General features: G+C 39.4%; 1 protein-coding gene across 3 annotated transcripts in view; it reads left to right on the top strand.

Annotated features, from left to right (window-relative positions):
* Positions 1-24,419, top strand: part of COL25A1 (collagen type XXV alpha 1 chain) — a 512,404-nt gene that overhangs the window by 396,961 nt on the left and 91,024 nt on the right. For all 3 annotated transcript variants that reach the window (XM_036266125.1, XM_036266107.1, XM_036266116.1), the window contains 2 exons: positions 11,280-11,306; positions 13,330-13,374. In XM_036266125.1, coding sequence (XP_036122018.1) covers positions 11,280-11,306; positions 13,330-13,374 — 72 coding nt within the window. The remainder of the gene's footprint in view (positions 1-11,279; positions 11,307-13,329; positions 13,375-24,419) is intronic.

Genomic DNA, 24,419 nt, shown 5'->3' with positions numbered 1-24,419 from the left:
GTGAGATTTCAGAAGACAGAATCTTGAGCTAAACTAAATTGGACTCCATCTAAATAGAGGACTACTCTAGCTCGTGGGACTAAACCCGAGCACCTAATCAAAGACTGACCACAACTGGACGTGCTCAAGTTCTGCATCCTAGGATGGTGAGCCATCATTATTTTTCAGTTCTTCAGAAGTTTAAATGGTTGTTAAAATAGTATTTTTGAAGGTATCTTACTTTTGGTATTCTCACTGGGGTTTTTGTTTGTTTATGTGGGGATTTTGGGGGTTTTTTTTTTGACAAATGTAGTAGAAGTTCTCAAAGTATAAAAGGTAGGTAGATGGTACACACACACACACACACACACACACCACCTAGTTCTAGTTTTCTGGAAATTATTTTTTGATCCAAAGTGTCTATCTCTAAGGTTTCATAGACAAAATTACTTTCCCTACTCTGAAACTCTTTCTTCATTCTTCTCCCTCACTGTAAATATATGCAAACTCCACTGCATAGCCATTCATCTCTTTCTGAAGTGTATAGTACTTACAGTGTCATTCACTGGGCCCTGATGGTGTCTCAGAATTCAGAACCCAGAAAAGTGTTGCTGTTATTGTTCTTTAAAGTGAAATTTGGACAGTGTCAAAGAGGTTACAGATATTTTCAGTTTATTTTAATTTTGCCTGTAAACACACTTATTACATTTAGGTCAAGTGAATACACAGAATGCTTTTTAATTAGGTAATAACATAAGCATAAATCATTGCTCTGGTAAAAAAGCAAAACCTCAAACCTTCAAATCACAAAAATGACCAAAATCAACGTAGCATATTTAGTAATCAGGCTATTGCTCACAGTAAAATCTTGTGTGGTAAAACTGCGTGGACTTCAGTTGTGCGCACTGCCTGCTGGGATGGCTCAGGAGCTGTTCTAATGCTCTGTTATCCTCGCTTCGTCTGAGTGTCCACCAAGTACATGTAAATGCCACACCAGCAGAGCCCTGCCCACCTCCGTGGTGCTTTTGTCCAGAGCCTGTAATGCTGGGTTTTCCAAATGGACCGAGAGAAAGCAGGCAAGTAATGCCTTCTCTCTCTGGGTCTATCCTGCTGCCCCATCCAGCTGCCCAGCTTAGGGGAACGCACTCTGTGTGGATTCCTGTGTGCGTGGACGTCGGTAGGGGTTCTGAAGGTCACTGTAGGGCGGTCATAGATGGGAACATTTGACTGTGCTTTGAGCTTGTTTGATCTCCCAGAAACAAAATGCCAACTTTTGGAGCAACATTTTCAGTAGTGACGTAACACAATCAAGAAACATATGTCTGAAAAGATAGTCTGAAAGGCTGAAGAGGGAACTGTCTGTATTCTCTTTGTTGTTTTGTTTTTCTTAACTATCTCTAGACTGTGAATCAGCTCAATTTTTAACTGTCTTGCATGGCTCCAGTGAAAGGTCTGATAAGCTCTATCCTCCCTCCATCCTTTACCTTGATGAGACTCAAGCTCTCACATGTTGGCATGCACATGGGATCCAGCTCCAGCCACACACCTCAAATACCCACCTCTTTGCCTTTTCCTCCAGTTCATCAGTGTGCACCCCAGCGGTGGGGTTCACGTCCTGAGGAACAGACCTGAGAGAGAGGCAACTCAGTCTTTGACGTGGACTCCGGTCACTGAGGCAGAGAACTCCAGGGTCTTAGTAACCCAAAGCACAGTCTAAAGTCAGGGGGTCAGCCGCCACATGAGGGAGGGTGAGCTAGGAAAGAGGTCTCTAAAGCGTGGGCCCCAAAGTGAGGGCCCTCTCATCCAGGGCTAAGGGCAGTACAAAGTCTATGTGTGTGACTGGAGTCTTCTTTAGTCATCTTCTTTGAGAAAATCTGACACACACTCACTCACACATCACATACCCCAAGCCAATGTAGAGGCTGCCATCTCCTCCACAGCATTTATCATGCCATCTAACAACTGTGCTTGACACTAGTGTATTCAATAAACTGAATGATATGAATCAATAAATTAATAAATCAGGTACTGATACAAAGGGATCAAGTTTATATTTTTCTTCCAACCAATGTTGGAATGCCAGGGCTAAGATTAGACGAGATAAATCCAGTAGAACTGCTACAGAACTGCTATTCCTCCTGTACCTTCTTTATCTATCCATGTATTATAGATTATCTGGAGTACATGTGTGATCATGAATATGCAGGTGTAACTAACATGGATTTTCATGAGGACAGTGATATATGTATCAATTCCAAGTCACTATGGCTATTTTAAAAATAGAGTATAGAAGACATCTTAGGAATGATCTAGTTTATCACTTTACAGATACAGAAACAGCAGCAGAGTGAACTTGACCAAGGTCCCAAAGTAGTCAGTGGCAGAACTAGGCTAGAATCCAGTTCCCAGATTCCCATCTTCTGTGTTTTACACTCAGGGTCTGCTGATCTACACTTTCCAGTACATAGCCACTAGCCACATGTGACTGTTTACATTTAAATTAATCCAAATGAGATACAGTTTAAAATCCAGTTCCCAACAATTGCACTAGGCACACTTCCAGTGCTCAGTAGTCACGGGTGGTTAGTGGCTACCATTCTGGATGGAGCAATATAGACCATTTTCATCATTCTAGAAAGTTCTGTTATAGAGTGCTGCTCTAGATAGAAAACAAATCCAAATATATATTATACTGCTAACTTTAAATCCTTCTTCTGCTGGTCATGGGATATTTAAATTTTAGTAGCTGGTGTTTCTCAGCATTGTTGATTTAAAATAGGAAAGCACTTTCACATAACTGAATAGAAACATTTTTACTGAATGGGGTGTAGGGTGATAGAACTTTCTGAACCGTAAATTTGTTTCCTTTATGGGACGCTAGGGAAGAATGCTTAATCACAGAGGGCAGAGGAAGCCTGTTAAGTTTTCTTTCTTTCCGGGTCATTTCCATTTTGGGTTTAGCAATGAGAAACAATTTACTGAATATTTAGAAAGGATATTCAGCCCAGAATATCTGGTGAGAGTTGATGGAGTCTTTGTTTTGGGACCTAATCAGAACATAGATTTTTCAAATACCTAGATCTGTCTTTAATCTGCTGGTGGTAGTTAATGCTCAATATTTAGTCCTGGGTTCTGGTTTTGGCAAGTGTTGAGAAAAATGTATTACTTTTTTAATTTCCTGAGCTTTCAGAGACCTCCCTTACAGAGGTCACAGCCTCATGATTTTGAGAAACACCAATAAATGAGTCATCCTGGTTTAATATTTTCCCCCAAAAGTCAGCATATGAGATAGAGAAGTCAGAAATAATTTACTTAAAATAATTACTCCACTTAAATTTTTTTTCATCAAATACACACACACACACACACGCACACACACACACACACATATGAAGAGATATATATATATATATATATCTCCTCTGCCCTCTGTGAGATATATATATATATATATATATATATATATATATATATATCTCCTCACCCAAGGATATTTTTCCATTTATCTTCAGATAGAGTGGGAGGGAAGGAAGGAGGTAGAGAGAGAGAGTAACACCGATGTGAGAGAGATACATTGATTGGTTCCCTTCCACACAACCCTGACCAGGGCTGGGGACTGAACCGCAACCGAGATACGCGCCCTTGACTGGAATCGAACCCGCAACTCTTTGGTCCACAGAAAGATGTTCTAACTGCTGAGCCAAACCAGCCAGGGCTCATCAGATATTTATAAATTAATGTAATGACATGCCATATTACTGATAGGATCTCAAGGAGACCTGTTCTAGAGGAAGGTCTTCAAATGATAGAAATCATGGAGTAATATTATTGAAACAAAAAATCCCAGATACTTAAACAGAAACAACTTCCTTGAAATTGCAACTCTTTCCAGCGACATAGGCATGGTAGTTTGAGCAGTAAAATAACGGAGAAAATCTGATAACTGAAATGGAATAATTTTTATGTTCATTGATTCAGTGTTGCAATGTAGTCAATAAATATTTATTTCTAGGCACTGACCTAGGTGCTGAGGATATAGAATATCTGGCCTGAAGAATCTGCTGCCTAGTCGAGTACATTTTACAAATATGTACATATATTAAAATGCAGCCAGTTAAAATGTACTGGAGAAACATGGATAAAAACAAGCTCTATCTGGGCACCTTGGAGAAGGCTCACAAAGGAAGTGACTTATGGCTGCTGAGCCTAGAAAAATGACTAAGAACTTCACATGGAGATAATAGGAGACTGCTTAGGAAAATACAAATGATTAACTGTGGTGAAGACAATCCGTGAAAGACTCGAAACGAGATGAAGCTCTCCCATCTCAGCACCGCTCTGCTCTTATTGTCTACGCCGGGTTTCTCCATGCCCAGTTCAACTAAATCACTGCCTTTTACACTGAAAACATTTCAGCACACTCTCCCATACTCTAAACATTTCCCAGTAGTTTCTACTTTGGCACTTTCATACACTTAAGCTATGAAATCTGAATCTTGTAAAACATCGCTAGAATTATGCTCCAGACATACATATAATAGTGGCTAGAGTTTATGTTTCTTGACCCTCCCTCATCAATCATCCAAGTCGAACATGGAATTTTATGTAAGTACATCTTAAGTGAATCCTTCTTAAGAGAAATTTCCATTATTTATTTCAAATTTCCTCTTTTATAAACCAAGTTTACAGATTTTTCTGATCTTGCGATGCATTTGACCAGGTGAATACCTTTCAAAAAGTTAAAATTAAAGTCTGTTGCCCCAGACCCTTAAGGTAGTCCAATACTAATATTTTATGAGTCCATTAGATTATACGTGTTGTCATTCTTCCCTATGGAATCAGACTTGAAAAAAGAATTTTCTTTGTTTTATTAAATCGTGGAAAAATTCTTAACTCCAAAAGGAAATAATTTAAAATGGCTTGATAGTTTGGGGTCTTTCCTCCCCGTCACAGATGGACCACCTCATTTTTGTCCTCTGTGTCTTTTATTACAGAAGCTGGTTGTATATTCTTGTGTCTAGAAATGACCAGCAACTTTCAGAGCTTCAGGTTTTACTGTTCGTCATCAGGGACAGAACAGGAACTGTGTGCACCCCCTGCTCACACAGAACAGCATTCCCTAAGAGCAGGCAGCCCGGACTTGCCCTCAGACACCTCCCGACGGGCTTCCTAAAGCACATCGTAGAGAAACTCTGCATCCTGTTTAAGTAATTAATACCTCAATCACATTTGTGCTAACATCAGTTTGGTCAGAAAAATTCACTAATGTTTTCCATTCCATGACCTATCAAGCAAAAGCGTTTTTTAATTAAAACTTATTTTTTTTTTTTTTTCATTTTTGTGAACTGGAAGTGCAGCAAATGCAGACTGGTGATAGAGACATTCATTTCTTAACTGCCTGCTTTGAAGATTGAACTTGGGTTGATCATTCTACGTGCTGTTTGCTTGGTGGCTTTCCGAAGTGCCTTAGAGACCTCAGACCTACACCCGCATGCACAGCATGCTGAGTGTTAATGAGATCGTGTGACTAAGATTATTTTTGCTGTGCTGTTTTAATATAGAGGCCATGACCTGAATTCCTCCACTCACTCTGCCCCTTAGAGGTGATCTAGAGGCCGTTAGAATAGGCTCAGAGTGTCAGAATGACTCTGGTGAACACAAGGGTGAGATATCTTGTCATTCCTATCTTGAGACACTACTGTCTAAGTCTAAGGTATGGAAAAAAACTGAATGTACTTTATTCATTTATTCATTTTTATAATTTTTAGGACTTTCAAAGGAAACACCATTGTACTTATAAGCACCTACAAAGTCATGCAAACGTGACCTTCCTTCTCTATCCATATCTCCATCTTCCGCCCCTACCTATATATAGCCTCCTTGGTGTTCTCTGAACACACCTAGCAGGTGCCCACCTCTTGGCCTTTGTTCTTGCTGTTCCCTTGCCTGGGACATTCTTCACCTTCTGTATGCTTGGATTTCTGCCTGTCTTCCTTGAGAGCTCCGCCCAGGAGTCACTTTATCACTAAGGCTGTCATTGGCTCCCCAGTTTAAATACTGCCACATCTGCATCTCCCGATCTTAACCCCCAATTGCCTTAGCACATACCATCCGCACACAACTTTACATTTCCCTGGTTTATTTGTTTACTGTCTTTATCTGCTTACTAGAACATGAACTCCAAGAGGCGGTGCGTTTTTGTTTAGTTTGTTCTCTGCGTATCCGCAGTGCATAAAACATTGCCTGGCACTCAAGGGCGTTCAAAAACTATTAAGTAGATGAATTAATGAGTGAAATCAAAAGGATTCACTAAACAATTACTATGTGCCAGCTACTGAGCATGATAAAAGACATTTAAAGTGAAGAAAGAAGTAACTACCCAATTACAATACTGTTGGTAAGTTGAAAGTACTGCCATGGGTGCTTCAAAGAACCAAAGAAGGGACCCTAACTTCAAGGGTGGACGTACTGAGCTCTTAATAGTGGAACGGGTAGAAGCGCGAAGACCAGAGACATAAAAAGCCCATTATAGAAACCAACAGCCTTTTTTGTTGTTGATGATGAGGATGTTTTAGGTTTGTTTTTTAATGTGTAAGACTAAGGAGAAATCTTATTCCATAACAAAATTGTGGTGCTGTGGTATGGAGACAATAAACAATTGACAAATTAAGAAAAGAAAGAAAGAAAGAAAAAGAAACCAATAGCCAGAGGTATAATGATATGAAAGCATGGTTTATGTATAGAACTACAACTGTTACAAAAGCTTGGACTTTTCTCAAAAGCTATGGAAAGATACTGGAGGATTTTTTTCAGCAGAGGAAAGGTATGAACCCATTAGCCTTTTAGAAAGTTCACTCAGGCAGCACTGGGTAGAAGGGACTGAAGGAGGCTAAAAGCAGAATAGTTCTTGGGTGGATGTCACATTAGTCAGATGACAGAGAAGAGGGTTTGAACAAGAACGTAGCAATGCTGTTGAAGAAGAAGGCTGGACTGGAGATAGATTCTTGAGCATCGGTTGGACTTGAAGCACAAAGAATAAAGGATCAGCCTCAGGCTTGAGTAAAACACTTTTGGTAAAGATAATCATATTTCCTCAACTTACTTGCTCACCATATTCAACCTAATGTTTTACATAATCTTTAGAAATGGAAACTAGCAGCGGTGGGGGTAAACAGGAAAGAAAATCAAGTGTGCTGTGTAAATGTATTACTTGTTTATAAGTTTTAACTTAACTTTGCAGAGCTCTCCATGGTCTTTTCTGAAAGACCATGAAGACTTTGGTGTAAAAGTTCATCTGCAGACAAGTGCATTTTTCAATGGCTCATTTGTTTCCATTATTTGAACAAAGTTATGTCCATTATGCAAAACCTTTCAATGGAAAAGTGTATACATTTTACGACACTGAGAACCTATATTGAAATGAGCATATTTTAAGGTTCAAATTATGTTCGAACACTTCTGGAGTAAAACTTTAGAAAGTATAGCATAGTCCAACCGTTGTGGCTCAGTGGATTGAGTGTCATTCCATGGACTGAGAGGTCCCAGTTCAATTCCCTGTCAGGACACATGCCCGGGTTGCAGGATCAATCCCTGGTGGGGGACGTGCAGGAGGTAGCCGATTGATGTTTCTTTCTCACATCGATGTTTCTATCTCTCTCTCTAAAAAAAAAAAAAAAAATCAATTAAAACTGTGCAACATATAGAATCTCAATATATTAAGCTGTACTTTTATTAATGTTTTTATTGGTTTTTGTTTTATTTTGGTTTTTTTTCAGAGAGAGAGGAGGGGAGAGAGAGAGAAACAACGATGTGAGAGACAAACATCCATCGACTGCCTCCTGCATGCCCCAAGCAGGGATCGACCCCACAACCTGGGCACGTGCCCTGACCTGGAATCGAACGGGGACCTCTCGGTCCATGGGATGACACTCAATCCACTGAGCCACACCAGCCAGGCTGTTACACAGTTTTTAAGACATATACAAAGAAGTTACTTTGAAAATGAAAGAGACCAGATTAGTCTCATTTTAACTGGTTGTATACAAAGTATATGCAGATATAAAGGTGCCTGTCAAGAAAATGCCTAAGAAAGGAACAATTCATTGATTAATAAATATGTACTGAAAAGGCTGACTCCTTGGTTTAGAGTTGGTTTAGAAAACTATTTGATCCAAACTCAATAAGTCATTAGGATAACAATAATGTAATTATTTTAGAAATCTTAGAATACTAGAAAATTTGATTTTAACATTAGGACTAATAGAAACACTTGTTTAACTAGTAAATAATGAACTTAGGACAGTATTCATCCAAGTCATTATTCATAATGACTTTTGAAGCAGAATGAAAATAGAAGAAGAAAGATTAGATAAGTTAGTGAATGGTTCTATAATGGCATTTGCCCATTATTTTATATAGTTATATTTGTACTAGATACTACAAAATTAATCAAATGTAGACATCTTAATTAACTGGTAGCAACATACCCTAACTTCAAAATCAATTTTTGAGCTCGAAGCCTTCATTTATAAGCTTAAATTTTGTGACCACAGATATATAATGGAATTATTAATCTAAGGATACTCAAAGTACATCTATAAAAGCAAAACCTTAATCAGTAAAACAACTACTAGGTGTGTGTGTGTTTGTGTGTTTATGCTTAAATGAGTGTCTATGTCTTATACTCAACCCTGCTCTATTCCCAGTCCCTGCCTAGTAACAGATGACACTACCCTTGGCTTGCTGTCGTTTTTCCTGCCAATGAGATCCAAAGAGAATAGTCACATATTTGGTAGCTGAGAATATATCTTTGGCAACATAGTTGTGAATAATTCATAAAACATGTAATCACAATTCAAAATTAATGTTAGATCTTCAAAACTGCTTTTATTTTGGGGAGTTTAGCAAAAATGGCAGTAGTTTCCTAACAGTGAAGAAAAACATGAGGTTCTTTATAGCAATCCTTTGACTTTCATTAAATATTGTGCTAAAATATACAATTAATATAATTTTATGGATTTCAGAGTTATGAGTAGTCTTTCTAAATCTCCGATCTACTGTGATCATGCAACAGAGACCAAATTAGAAAATACCAGATATGTTAGTCTCTAGTTAAAACACTTGATTTAAAATTTCCTCTTAGTTTTGTAGGAAGTATTCCCTTGTAGGGTTATACATCAATGTAATGAAATACTCGATTTTAGTGAACAATATTTTTTCAAGTGGCAAAGTTAGGTTTGTAATGGGAAACAAACCCTTTTGAATTGAACATATACACTCTCAGTCTAAACATTGAATTAATGTACTTTTTGTTATGTGATTTTCTTTCTACCATCAACAGTTTAAGAAGTGAAATACTCTGGAGACACTTGGGAAAATGGAATCATAGACAGTGATAAAACCCAAGTCTTTTCTTCACTCTCAGATCTATTACTACAACTTTCAAATTCTGACTTTACTCAGCATGAGCATTCATTTCCCAAACAATTTACCCGAGCGAGGAAATGATTAAACATGTTTATGTGCTGAGGGGAAGGAACTAGTGGAAAGCAGGAGGCCCTGATATGGATGCAGGGAGAATTGATTTTCTCAAATCCCCAAGGGCAGAGGCAAGGATGGATTCCAGCGTCCCCCTGATGCGTTGGCCGTGTGAAGGCGGACTGCCTCTTCCTCGCACAGGGCGGGGGGCCGGTGGGTTTGAATTGTTGAGAGATGATGTTGAGGGGATTCACACCTGATAGCCTCTCTTTCCTGAGTAAAATCTAAAACGGGGAGAATTTGCCCTGTCCGGGTGGCTCAGTTGATTACAGCATTGTCCCTATACTAAAGGGTTGTGGGTTCGCTTCCCAGGCAAGGCACATACCTAGGTTGCAGGTTCCATATCTGGACGGGGCGCCTGCGAGAGGCAACCGAGGTGCCCTCTCTTTGTAGAAATCAATAAACATGTCCTTGGGTGAGTATTACAAAAATTAAATTAAACAGGGAGAATTTTCAATAGGAGCGAGGTGGGTGAGGAGGATATCCAACCACACAGGTATGTCAGATAACAAGCTCATTAAGAAGGTGGTTGGTTGAATAAATCTAAAAGGAATATATAAAGGTGATATTGTACATGTGCTTTCAATAATCTGAAGCTGATTATATGAGGAAATTGTTAGTCTTCCTGTGAGGATTACAAAATAATTTATGGGGAAAATATTCTTTGAATGTTCCAAAACGTTGTGTACTTTCAACTAAAATAAAAATTATGCATGACCATGTCTTCCTCTAATGACCACTCTAGTGCTTCAATTAATGTTTCAGAGTATGAATGTAAGATGCTAATTAATTGAAATGTCACACATTGAAAATAAGCTAGCCATTAGGTAAGTGGAATGCAATAAAGACCTTTTTATATGAAATGATAATCTATAACTTTGTTGAAATATACTAAAATTAAAAGTATTTTTCTTAAAAATTGGGAGAAAATGCTTACTATTTTAATGTGAAAATAGACATGAATGGTCAGAATCATAGCTGTATTTCTTTGTGCTCTTTTCCACTATCCCAAGACCATGGCTTATTCTAAATAAAACCAACAGAATCCCGACACAGACTTTGTGGTTAAAAAACTGCTAAATCTCAGAATGGCCACATTTCCATTTTGTATATAAATATTTCCATTCATCTTCCTAAATGTTACATTCCTTCTTCCCCCACCTTCCTCCCTGATACCATAGCTGATGCGGTGGCTGACAGCAGCTTTTGTTCCTTTCCTGGTGCACACGAGGTGCCACAACTGACCTTGTCGTCCCCTACTTTGTAAACAAGTGTTCGTGCAGGTCAACTGGCCACACTTCGTAAGAGGGAGAATAGAATAAAACATGTTTATTGGTAACACTGTTCAATTGTTTCCTTTGCAAATTTGCTTCCTGAGATTTTGCAGATGCAGAAGTCACGTAATGTGCCTGTTTACTGGGAACTGCATTGCATTTTAGCTGCTTCCAGCACAGCGTCTCGAGCTGTCTAAGACTGATGTGATAGATTTGCAGGTATTAGAAGAACAGAGGTGCTGGGATAACAAAGATTCTTTTTTAAAGGAAAAAAGTAGAATCTTACTGCATATACTAATGTTTTTCAAAAGAGAATAAGAGAGAAAAGATCTCTTATGTACTTCCAACTGAAAATGTTCATTTTCCTTGATATACAAAACATGAGCATATTTCAACACAGCAAAGAGAACATTATAGAATAGTAGGGTTTTAATTGCTCATTTAAGTTAAAATGGTTCTAATATGTTAATCGAATTGACTTTTTTTTAGGGTCCCATGGGGCCTCCAGGACAAAAGGTAAAGTATAAACTATACTGTGAAAGTAATTGTGCTCCCATTGCCTAGTGGCTGCGCATGCGAGGTGAATGGCATTAGCTGCTGCAAGCCATGCTGAAGCTGTCTGGTTTCTGCAGTCTGCTTTCTAAAAACGCAGTCATATAATGTGAGCCATTAGATTTCTAACCAATTCCATTACAGAAAGTCCAATAAATCCAGAGAAGACTCTTTTTAAGCTGTCTGCAATCATGTAGGTGATTGAATTTTTAATTCAGATACTGATAAAATGTGACAAATCTTAAAATGTGAAGGGTCATATGACATTACAAATGAAATGAATGGCCTTGCTCAGATATCTGATTGCCAAATGACCACAGAACTGACCAGCACAAAGGATGTACTTGTTCCTTGGGGACTGTATTCAGGTGGCCCACTGGTGTCTTCCTTTGCTGAGGTGACCTGAAAAGTGACTTCCTGATTATCATCTCAATGCTATACATAGTCATCAGAATTGACCATTCTATTCTGATGGAGAGGGGCTAGAATTTCTGAAATTGCATCAATACTACAGTATTAAATATATCAATAGCAGGTAGATGGCCCTTTGCCAACAAAGTATCACTAAGTCCGCATTACCCATTACACCCGCCACCCCACAAAGGGGAAAAAGGGACATTTCACCTGTAGAAAACTAAAGAAACAATTGTATAACAACAGGTGGAAAAGTGATTATCTTTATCTTTGGAATTCATCAAAGATAGAGACTTTTTATCCCCACGCATTGGGCATGTGGCATCTGTTGAAACATAACCCTAGAAACCAAGTAAAAGCCAATGAGTTGTGAGACAACTTGTGCTCAGGAACTCTCTGTCCTTTGCAATAATGTCTCTATTAAGCATGGTGTGAAATTGTAAAGCTACCCTAATCCACAGGCAACCAGGATAAAGTTACTGCCTCAGGCTGGGGGAAGTACTTTAATGACCCACTCAATAGAATCACTGAAAGCACTAAGGAACTTGCCATCTCAATTTGTTTTGCATATAAAGACTATATTTTTAGAGCAGTTTTAGGTTTGTAATGACTATTTTTTTTCACTCTTATTAAGAAATTTAATACCACACATATACTAAGGAAAAGCTGTTTTTTAGTGCTAGGCAAAGAATAAGCACATTTTCTTTAAAAATGGTTTCTCCAGAGCCTAAAAGGGAGGTATATGGAGGGAAATGACATCACTATTTGAAAACATTTGTTAATGTTACTGTATCCAGTCAATGTCATAGATTTCCCTCAGGTAAGAGTTAGCTTGTTTATTCTCAGCTCACCCCTCTGTGTCCAACCATTGGCATTCACCCCAGTGTGCATGTGCACACCTGTCCTGGTGCGTGTGCATGTGTGCACACACTTAACATTTTGTGTACAGAAGTCATGTTGTTCCTAGTCACTGTTTAACATTTGTACCATCTTTTCTAGTCGACTTTGCAAGACATAGTCACACTCATGTGGCTTAAATGTACCCCCTGAAAGTCTGGAGTGTGGGGGGACGTTACAAATACAATAAATTAGAGTTTACAGCATGGGTGCCTTATTTGACTAGTTGTGGAACAAATGGTTGTTATTTTAATTACCTTTTGTTTTATGGTATTTAAGCTTATGAAATTCAAGTGTTAGTGTTACTGCTACTGCTAGGCTTTTGGCAGATGGAACTAAGCCTATTTATTTCCTAAAACACCCAAATTTAGAGCCACGTGGCTTTGTGATAACCATGGATCTCAATTTATGATGTGACTTTCTTAAAATTCTCATTACAGTTAAGTGGATATTTAGGAACATGGTTAAATTGAACTCCATAGTTTCTGTGAAGGTCTGGTAAGTCTGCTTGCACTGCCGTATGGTTGGACACAGTAGTAAGAACTGAAAAACATAGCCTCCCAGATGTGTTTTAGCGAGGTACACTTATGGCTGCTATAACTAACAAACTGTGGACTTAGAATTGAAATAACTTGTGATTGTGATATCAATTTAATTTACTCCTGCATCTCCTTAGGGTTCGGTTGGAGCACATGGAATTCCAGGGATGAATGGCCAAAAGGTGAGTGCTGTAGACTATTATTTTCGATCATTTGGAGATGACTGAAATCATCTAATTAGTCTGAAATTAGTCTAATCAGTAATGTTGAAATAAGTTTATGTGCTTATTAAAACTCTACAAATGCTTTTGAAATAATAGGAAAATGATGGTGCCAGTGGTCAAATTCATTTGATTTTTAAAGAAGTATGAAATAGAAACTCATAGAAAAATTTTCATTTCATTTTGATAATTTATGTTAAGAGATACAACTGTATCTTTCTCATAAATGTATATGAATCGGGAAAATACTGTGTGTAACATAAATTGAATCAATAAAATGCACTCTTGTTATGCTCGTCATGGCAAAAGCCATATGTATCATTTTTCATTAACACAAGGAATCTTACAGCGGGAATCTACTGAAATCTGAATCCAGAAGCAAGCTTTTTTTACTGATAAGCAAAATTTGGAGTTAAATAGACTTGCCAGACTCTGGTAATACAATTTTATTGTACTGTTAATAATGGGGGTGGGGGCGGAAATAAAGTTTAAAAAAAACAAACCCACAGCTCTACAGAGACGTATCTATGCACATGTGTACTTGTAACCCTGCAGAACACTTACGAGCTGGAACAGAGGCTAGCTGAATCCCACGGCTAGGTCTGGATTCTGTTCTCCCCAGCAGCCCTGACTGGCTCCTCACTCTGGAACCTCCACGGAGGCAGCTAATAAAGCCACTGGCTGGGCCCGTGTGCGGGAGCCAGGGAGCTGAGCTCGGGACTTTCCCGTCTCCCTCAGAGGTTTTGGACTAACTTTGTGAAATCCTGTGATCCACCAGTTCCCCTTTTCAGGAGATTTTAAATCCACGCTTTCTGGATTGAATTCTGGAATCATAAGGAACCCAACCCTGACAGGCAGAATGAACCTCCTCATGACCTTCTTCCAGTCAGTCATCTTTTCTTCTCTAATAAGATATAAACGATCACAGCTTAAAATCTACTGAGAGGCTCAGAGCGTGAGTCTGCCACTTAGAGAGTGTGAATTTGGGCCAAGTCTTTGAATTCTCTGTCCTCAGTGTCCTCATCTGCAAAAAGGAGACAATAGCAATCCCTACCTGATAGGGTCAGTGTGAGGATTAAACAAATCAACAGACATAAAGCCCTTATGACAGTGATGGAACTGTTCAACTTCTCCTTCATTTCATTTTAGTGAAATTCTGGAAATATGATTGATCTGTGCGTGAAAGAGGCTCTCAGTTTCCAGAATTACTCCATTCCCAAGTGAAGTTGATGTTCTCAGCCAAGGCTCATGGCATCTTGTAGTCCCCCTCCCCCCAAACCCTGCACGCTCATCAGTAGTGACCGCCTGCCCGCCCGAGCCACAGCACTGTTTTCTCTTTAGTAAAATGCAGATCCGTTTGTTTCACAAACCCTGATAAAGAGGGGTTAACTTTCCATTTAGAACATGGCAGATCGAGGAGGAAAACATAAGCAAAAATTCAAAAGTGTATTCATTCAAAGATGGGTTTGAAAATTACATGACTCAGGATAACATTTAGAAAGGATAAAATATGGATAGCATAAACGTTGTTTTTAACACTGGTGAGAAACAAAACTTGTACCTAAGGTTAGTGTTTTCCTTTTCCTTCTTTGCTTCTTTTCTTGTTTCAGCTTTGAGACAATCATGGAAATTTATAGAAACCTTTAACCTGAAACAAAACAACTTTAAAACTGTCATATATATGCTTATGAAGGCTGCATTTTTTTTTTTTTTTTGCAAAGGAAATTTGCAATTTCCTTAGCAAGAGAAAGGAATGTGACATTTTCTTGTCCTAGTCACCAAGTTTAAATTATATTTCAAGAAAATTGACAGTTAATATTTGCAGCTTTATGTCATGTTATACATCTTTGTGGCATTTTAAAATGTTTTCTGTAAAACCTAGAGAAGCTAAATGATTTTACATGTTTATGAAGGTATCAGTAAAATGTAATTTAAAATTATTTTTCCTACTCTGTAGGACTTAAAACTTTGGGTTTGGGTTTTCTACTAATCCCAGTCATTATGTAACATTTGTAATAGTTGGTATATCATCTTTAGGAAAATAAAATGCAAAAAATGCATCCCCTTGACTGAAACAGCAGGTCACTTAGCAGTAAAAACAAAGTTGGAAGTAGAGTTCTATACTTAGAGTATATGAAATATATCTTGGATCACTAGAGTTTGTTTCTCTAATAAGACAGCTTACAATGACATAAATTTTTTTTACAAAAAAAATAAAAGCACCTTACTGTCTTTAAATTGTCTTGAAAAAACATTTTCCGCATTACAATATTATCTTTTCCAATGACATACTTTTAATGCTTAGAAAATAGTTTTCAGACAATGATTCAAGAAGGATACAATTTCTAAGCCATCAGAAATATGGCCAGTAGCAACTAGAAAATAAAATTATTTTTCTCCTTATAAAAGAAAGAAAAGTAAACTACTTTAAAAAAACATTTTCTTGCCCTGGCCGGTTTGGCTCAGCGGTTAGAGCGTCGGCCTGCGGTCCTGAGAGACCCGGGTTCGGTTCCCGCTAAGGGCATGCACCTCGGTTGCAGTTTGTCCCGGGCCCTGGTTGGTTGTGCGGGTGGCAGCCACTCGATGTGTTCCTTTCACATCGATGTTTCTCTCTCTCTCTCTGTTCCTCTCTCTCCCTCCCACTCTACCTGAACAAAAAAATGGAAAAATGTTCTCGGGTGAGGATAAAAAAAATAAATAAATAAAAATAAAAAAAAATAAAAAAACATTTTCTTTGTTTTCTACCAGAGCAGTGTTTCTCAACCTTCCTAATGCCACGGTCGTTTAATACAGTTCCTCATGTTGTGGTGACCCCCAAACATAAAATTATTTTTGTTGCTACTTCATAACTATAATTTTGTTACTGTTAAGTCTTAGGCGACCCCTGTGAAAGGGTCATTTGACCCCCAGGTTGACAACCGCTGTACTAGAGCATTTTCCATCAATTCAGATTAACAAAATTAATGATCAGCTTTGAGCAACCAAATGATTGTGACCTTTTTTTAACTTTACTTTCTTTTTTACTATTTTTCCTTTGAATTTTGGTCACCTTCTTTGCTAATCTGAGTATTTCTTACTTTTGTAACAGTCTTTCAGTTCTTCAGATTGTATTAGGAAAGAAGTCTTACATAAGCAGTAATAGGGCATTACACTCCAAAATAGCTCTTTCTGGCATCACAACCTGCAGAGGGCTCCTAAGCACGCTCTGTGGACAGTGGGAGGCTGTGAGGGGCAGAAGGGAGAGCATGGACTGCCGCAGAGAGAGGGTGCTGAAGGCCCTGTCCTCCTCTGTGCACGTTACGGAATGTTCCTAAGGCTCGAGTGCAAAATACGTACAAAGTCAGATCTTGCGGTATTGCGTAGGTGAGGTCTCTAAAGTGAACATAACAGAACAGGTGCTCAATAATGTTATCAAGTAGCCCAGTCGGTGTGGCTCAGTGGTTGAGCATCAACCCATGCACTAAGAGGCTGCCGGTTCAATTCCTGGTCAGGGCACATGCCCAGGTTGTGGGCCCGATCTCCACTGCGGAGCATGCAGGAGACGGCCAATCAATGTTCTCTCTCATTGATGTTTCTGTCTCCCTCTCCCTCTTCCTCTCCCTTCCTCTCTCTCTCTAAAAGCAATAAAGAAAAAATAATAATAATGTTATCAAGTATCTATAATAGTAGTATCACACTTCAAGAGTTTTGGCAAATGAGCCCTAGGCTTACTCTCCAGTAGGGAGCAGAAGACAGTTGACTTCATGAGAGGGGAAAAAATGAATATGCAAAATTACACATAAATATAATATATAAAATATATATAATATCTAAATATAAAATGTTTCTCTGTCCCCTGGCTCTGCCCCCACATGCCCCATAGTAGGTAGTTGGGATGTAAATACCATAGATACAGGGAAGAGAAAGGCATGTCTCAGACCACCCGAAGGCTCAGCCACGGGCACGGGGTCACGTGGGGCGCTGTCCTGGAGTCAGGGACTGGGTGGTCTTCCACCTCACGGGCAGCCTTTGGAAGGCCTTTTTCCTCTCTGGGTCATGCGACTTCATTTGTCATATGAGAGGGAGGCGGGCTGTACTAATTTGTCTCTCAGTCCCTAAGTGATACTGTGCATCTGCAAAAATCCACCCGTATCTCATTCCCAATTCAACCAGCTTCGAGCTTCCTCTTGACCCCAGTTCTGAAAACTGTTGTTTCCATGATTTGGATTTGTTTCTAACAAATAGCTGAAGCACTTAGGGCAGATTTAATGCCATCTTACCTAAAAATATAAAATGTCCTCTTCTTTTGTGGCTAATTGTATTATTGGACACAAAATTTTTTGTACTTCTCATGAGTAGATCTTGTTGGCATAGGTGTAATTAACATTTTATTTGTACTCCATGATTCCTTCTCTCCCCGCCCCCCAACAGAAATGTACATCTGAATATTTGTCAATTAAACCCTTCTTCTTAGATATACTGGAGAAATATATGGGCTTTTTAAAATGATTTTGTGATAGACCTTTTTAAAACTGAAATTACTTTTGATAAAATAAATTGCTGTCTACTATGTATATATCAGAACTTATAAAATTTTAACCTTTAATAGGTGTTATTAGAATCCTGTATTTTTCTACTTTCCACATTTTCACATTAATTAGCATCCATAAGAATAAATCATCTTGATGACAATTTAGTTAAATAGCAATCAGTGCCCTGGACTGTGTAAATGTCATAGAAGAGGAGGTCTGTGGAGAGAGAGAGAGTAGTAGACATCTAATTTGTGCATCTCTTAGTTCACATTCTTGTCTCTTTGTTACTGTGAAAATAATGTTAAAGATTTTCAAGATTAAGGACAAAATTATGTTTGTCTAAGCAAGCTAGAATTTTTCTGAAGTCCTAGAGTCCTAGGGATTGTTTCCAAAGCAACAAAAAAATATGAGGTGATCTTGTTTCATGTATTTTCCAAGTGTTTCCTAGAATTTATTGTCTTTAAGACTTCAAAATAAAATATAAATTAAACATTGCTATTAGTGTATCATCTACAAATCTGTCCAAGATAGCAATGTGATTTTTAAGTCACATTAAATTTTAATTAGTGTATAGTTATGATATTTAGAGTTCCTTTTCATCTCTTATCCATAGGCCTCAGTTCTTCACTGACATTCATCCTCACAGCATCTTCTAATGGCATTTTTATTGCAAGTATATTTGGAGAGCAGATAAATTAAAGCTCTCAGACTTCCAAAGGTCAAGCTGTTTATTCAAGTCTATACAGGGGGCTGTGTATCGAATTCAGTATTTTTTATTCTTTACTTACTGTAACTACTAACTACACTCTTTTCTTTAGCTACCTTGGCTGTATCATTAAACAGTCTGAATTAAATTTCTGAAATATTTGAATATGTTATAGTTCTGTTTGTTTCCTGGTTAGCTTAAATTTTTTCCTGTAACAGAATTTACCCAGTAATCTATTTCCCAATCTATTTATAATTTTTCTATGTTAGACTTTAAGTAAAACTATTTAGAGTTAAATGAAGTGATTGATTTCTGATTCCAGATTAATAGTTCAGGGAAAGTGTCTTATAGCACCTTAGTTCTTTTGCAAATTAAAGTTGAGAATTACATGATTTTTACTAGTTTTTCTGTCTTTTAAAGTTAGCAACTATGTACATTAGGAGTCTAAGAATACATGTATACACTTTTCTCTGGTAATATAACAATAGAATGCATTCTTTCTTCTTAAAGAAACATCATATCCATCTATTACAGGATATTGTATATCATCAAATCACTTCATCCTGAGTGTGATTTATACATTCTGAGGCATGTTTAGAATACAAGTTTACTCTTAAAGAGAATTATTACTCACCCAGGCAGGGTGACTCAGTGGGTGAGCGTCATCCCATGTACCAAGAAGTCACCAATTCAATTCCTGGTCAGGGCATATGCCTGGGTCGTGTGCTTGATCCCCAGTAGGGGGTGTGCAGGAGGCAGCAGATATTTCTCATCCACGTTTCTCTCTCTCATTCCCTCTCCCTTCTTCTCTCTCTACAAATCAATAAAAACATAGTTTTAAAAATTTTTTGAGAGAATTTTTATTCAATTTTATTTATGTGGGACAAACAATATTTCTATTCTTTATGTAATTAACTTAAACTTCCTTTGGAGAGGAAGACTGTTGAAAGAGGTAATCTTGTGCTGGCTTGAAATAAAACAAGGATATTAAGATTTTTTTTAAATCACTTATCCCCTGACTTTATGTAAGCATGTTACTATACAATTTGATACCGTTAGCATTCTGCTAAATGAAAATATTGGAAGAAGGGAGAACAGAGAGTTGAGGGAATGGGATGGGTTGGGGTGAGGGGTATGGCAGAAAGGAAAGCTGCTCACAGGCTGTTAAAAAACAAAGAAACATCCCTGGCCGGTTTAGCTCAGTGGTTAGAGCATCGGCCTGCGGTCCCAGGAGACCCAGGTTCAGTTCCCGCTAAGGGCACGTACCTCGGTTGCACTTTGTCCCCGCCCTGGTTGGGTTGTGTGGGTGGCGACCACTAGATGTGTCCCTTTCACGTCGATGTTTCTCTCTCTCTCTCTCTCCCCCTCCCACTCTATCTGAACAAAATATCAAAAAATGTCCTCGTTAAAAAACAAAAAACAAAAAAACAAAGAAACAACAAAGCAAATGTGTCTGACTGCATTATGACACCATCCTTTCCATTTTAATTGAAAAGATGCTATTCGTTGTAGAAGGGATTACAAAAATACTGATTTACTAGATCTGATTAAATTGCTTTCATAAATTTCAGACTTTAAAAAAAAAACGTTCCTTCCATGTGTTCATTGATTCATGTATTGACTTCTTTCATCATCTATTTGGCCCTAACTACTAAATACAGGCACCATCTGAGCACTGACAGTAAAGCTGTCTCTGCCCTCATGGAATGTCCCGCCTAATTGGGGATGGGCACATTAAGGGAACATTCTTACTAAAATCTGTTCAATTCAAGTGCTGTTAGTACTATGGTGGAGAAGCACAGGGCATCCTGGCCTGGAGCAAAGGGTCAAGGAATGCTTCCCCGAAAAGGTGATTTTAGGGGAAATGTAGAAGATGAACAGCATCTGGCAGGGGGAAGAGGAGCTATCTCTATGCTGCAGTGCTTACACATACCAGTATAGACAGCCTTGGCCTTTGAATTCTGTTTCTAAAACACTGAATGAGCAGCCACTGTCGGATTTTGATGTTCATCATAGACTACCTTTTACCCGTTTCTGACCACTAAAATATTAAGTCAATCAATATAAACCACAAAGTCTGTTCTTATGTCATTAGATCTGACCTCTAAATGATACTCTTCATTGTGAAATCTGTATTAAAATTCAGGCTGCCATGAAATAGGTTATTATGACAATTATAACAGGTTAACATCTACCCAGTTCTATTCATTTGATACCAGTCCACATTGCCAAGGTGACAGTAACTATTATATAGTCATGAAAAAGCATCAACAGGGTTAATTTACAACAAATTGAATTTCAGGAGACTCTTCTCTGTCTTCTCTGCGTAGTACAGAGAATAGAAGAGTGCAATATACAATCATTACTAACATTTATTAAGCACTTACTAACTACGGGCATCGTCCTGAATGTTGTATGCATGTTAGCTCACTCCTCACTATAGTCCCAGGAGGTAGGTATAGTATTATCTCTATTGTATTAATGAGAAACTGAGGCACGAGGAGAACAAATACTTTGCCCAGGGTCACCAGGTGTTTGTGGTAGAGCTCAGCTTCAAAGTCAGGGTGTCTGCCCCCAGACTTGAGAGTGAGCATTTAATGTAATATTTTCATTTTACTTTTCTTTGTTTTCCTAAACTTTGTTTCTTTTTTTATTATTAATTTATCTTTCTTATTAAAAGTATTACAAATGCCACCCCTTTTATCCTCCATTGCCCCCCTCCATCTGGCTCCTGCCACATCCCAGGCCTTCACCACACTGTTGTCTGTGTCCATGAGCTATGCATATAGGCATATAAATTATTTGCTTAATCGATTCCTGGCCCACTTTCCCCCCTTACCTTTGAGATCCTTCAGTCTGTTCTATGCTTCTATGTCTCTAGACCTGTTTTTTTCATCAGTTTATTTTGTTCATTAGAATCCACATATAAGTAGGATCATGTGGTATTTGTCTTTTCTGACTGGCTTATTTCACTTAACATAATACTTTCCAGGTCCCTTCATGCTGTCTCAAAGGGTAAGAGATCCTTCTTTTTTACAGCTGCATAGTATTCCATTGTGTAAATGTACTATAGCTTTTTTATCCACTCATCTACTGATGGGCACTTGGACTGTTTTCAGATCCTAGCTATTGTAAATAACACTGCTATGAACTCAGGGGTGCGTATATTCTTTCTGACTGCTATTTTGGGATTCTTAGGCTATATTCCTAGAAGTAATTCAGATTGTCCCAGCTCTATTCATCAGTATTTGTATGACCTCAGACAAATCACTTACCTTCTCTGAGCCTTAGTTTCTCCATTTGTCAAAGGAGGATTATAACATTTCCTTCAAAACGTAATCAGAAAAAATATAGGAAATAACAAATATAACTGTTTATTCAAATACATTATTACATAAGAACAGGCTATGTTCCTTTGTGCACTGGAGGCAGTGATTAGCCTCTGCCACTGCAATTTCTTTACTAGCAGCCCCAGACCCATGGACAGTTACAAGAAACACGAATTGCCTAAATTAGAAGAGACCCATGTAACGCAGGGGGCTGAACCACTGTGTCGTGTGTGGTTTAACCTGGTCCTAGCAGACCCTCCCACTTCACATACCTGCTTCATCCATTCTGACATTCTGTCTTTCTAAAACGTGTCTTTGTTCTTTACCTGTTTTTCCCCATGAGACTACACAGAGAGAACTTTCTTTTCTTTAAACGCAGAAGAGACTGTCCTCTGTGCCATCATGCTCTCTGGCCGGTTTTTGCCCTCTTTTGCACCTTTCATAAGTTAAGCAGGAACTACGGGCTAGTGTTTCCCTTAGACCCAGCACGCGGTGCTCCACGTCCAGCCCCCTGGGCCCTCTGGTCGTGTGACCCTCCCCATGGGGTGAGGGGTCCACAAGGCCAAGGAGACATGTCTGCTCACAGCCCCGTCTCCCCACTTCTAGATCGCATTCCAAGTGCCCGGGACATGAGAGTGCCCCCCGCAGCTGTCCCGAGTCTGCTTCCAGGGCCTGTACTGGCCTTGTCTCCGGGTCCATATGCCCCAAGGTGGACCGCGCAGCCGGGTGTGTGCTCCTCAGCCTGGGGTGGCGTTGGAGCAGCCATTGCTGGGGATCCCCGGTGAGCTCGCAGGTTGTATCCACACAACCCCCCAAGGCTCCTCCTGGGGAACAGGAGAACCGGGGCTGGGAAGAGAAGGGGGACATGAGCTTTGTGGGGTGGGATGGGCGTCAGCCATGTACTCCTATCCAGACCTTTAAATGCTAGGAATGTGCTCAAGGCAGGTAATTCTTCTCATTTATGTAAATTTTACTCAAATATATTCAGCTTCGCTACTCTATGTGACCCGTAAATTCTTACTATCTCTTTGCATTTCTTTGTTCAAATTCTATTTAGTACATTTCCATCTACAGGAACAGCACAGAGAACTAAAAGAGCTAACCAGCAGCCTTATTTCTAAAACAGTCCATACGTAATCTTATTTTATTCATTTATTTTTTTAGAGAGAGAGAGAAACATTGATGTGAGAGAGACACATCGAGTGGTTGCCACTCACTCGACCCCAACTCTGGCTGGCGACAAACCGCAACCGAGGTACATCCCTTAGTGGGAACCGAACCTGGGACTCTCTGGTCCGCGGGCTGACGCTCTAACCATCGAGCCAAACTGGCCAGGGCTGTAATATTATTGATACAACTATCACGTTCTCATATTTTATATTTTTAGACATTTGTACTTAAGAAAAACCATAATGAAGGCTTGATTACGCGGTTTGGTATAGTTATTCCTTTAATCAGTTTAAGACCCATTTCGGTATATTATCTGAAATAGAATAGTTTGATTAAGCTCCTGGCTGATAGACCTGTCTGCTTTTCTACTCATTCGTATTCATATTTCCAGTGCGGACAAAGAGGCTCTTAGTCTCAGGCTGGAGTTGACTGAGGAGAGAAACAAAACCAGCCCTCTGCCGGGATGGCAGCGTTCTGATGCACAACCAGACCCGCCGCCCAGGCCGCGGGCCTTCTGTTTTCCTTTCACCGCGTTACAAGGCCTCCCCGGTCTCCGGGAAAGACGCAGAAAGAGAATTAGGGGTTGGATATGCAAGCTGAAGCTTTTGGGAAACTACAGAATTGCTCCACATGAGACAGAGTGAAGCTGAATTCCCAGGATGGTCTAGGAGGGAGGGAGGGAGGGAGCAATTTGGGGGGGGGGGGGTGCGGGGAGAAAGGAGAAGGTGGACAGGACAGATGAAGAAAGACCGCATGCTCTGGGGGGTGACCGCTTCCCAAGAACACCAGGTATTCAGTCCTGACCTCACGAACCGCCTGGGGAGAGTGGGGTTCTGACCCATGAGGACTGGTCTGGGGCGCAGCAGAGGTGCGGGTACAGAGGCAGGACCTGGAGCGGCAGGCCCGGAGCCGAGGGGCCCGGGGAGCCGGCCTCGGCCCTCCACAACCTGTGAAACTGGGACGTGAGCCAGGTTTAATCAGATGTCTGAGGAGTAAGAAGCCACCAGTGACGTCTTTAGTCCAACAACAACAACGGATAGTAATAGTAAAACTAAATCGCAGTTCTTTAGCTCTGGCAGAAAGGAAGCATTTAATTTACCCCCAGTACCTCATAGAGAAGCTGAGCCCCACGAACGCTCAGGCAATTCTCTCTGTGTCCAGGAACAGCAGTGGAAAACATGGGCCCAGACTGGAGAGGTCCTGAAGTCCCTCTCCTATTTCATGCTAAAATTAAAGAGAAAAGAAACATAAAAATGATTCTTTTTTTTGTTTTTTTATCCTCACCCGAGG

Source organism: Molossus molossus, unplaced genomic scaffold (assembly GCF_014108415.1).
Source record: "Molossus molossus isolate mMolMol1 unplaced genomic scaffold, mMolMol1.p scaffold_m16_p_1, whole genome shotgun sequence".
NCBI lineage: Eukaryota > Metazoa > Chordata > Mammalia > Chiroptera > Molossidae > Molossus > Molossus molossus.
This window is presented reverse-complemented; position numbering and strand designations above follow the sequence as displayed.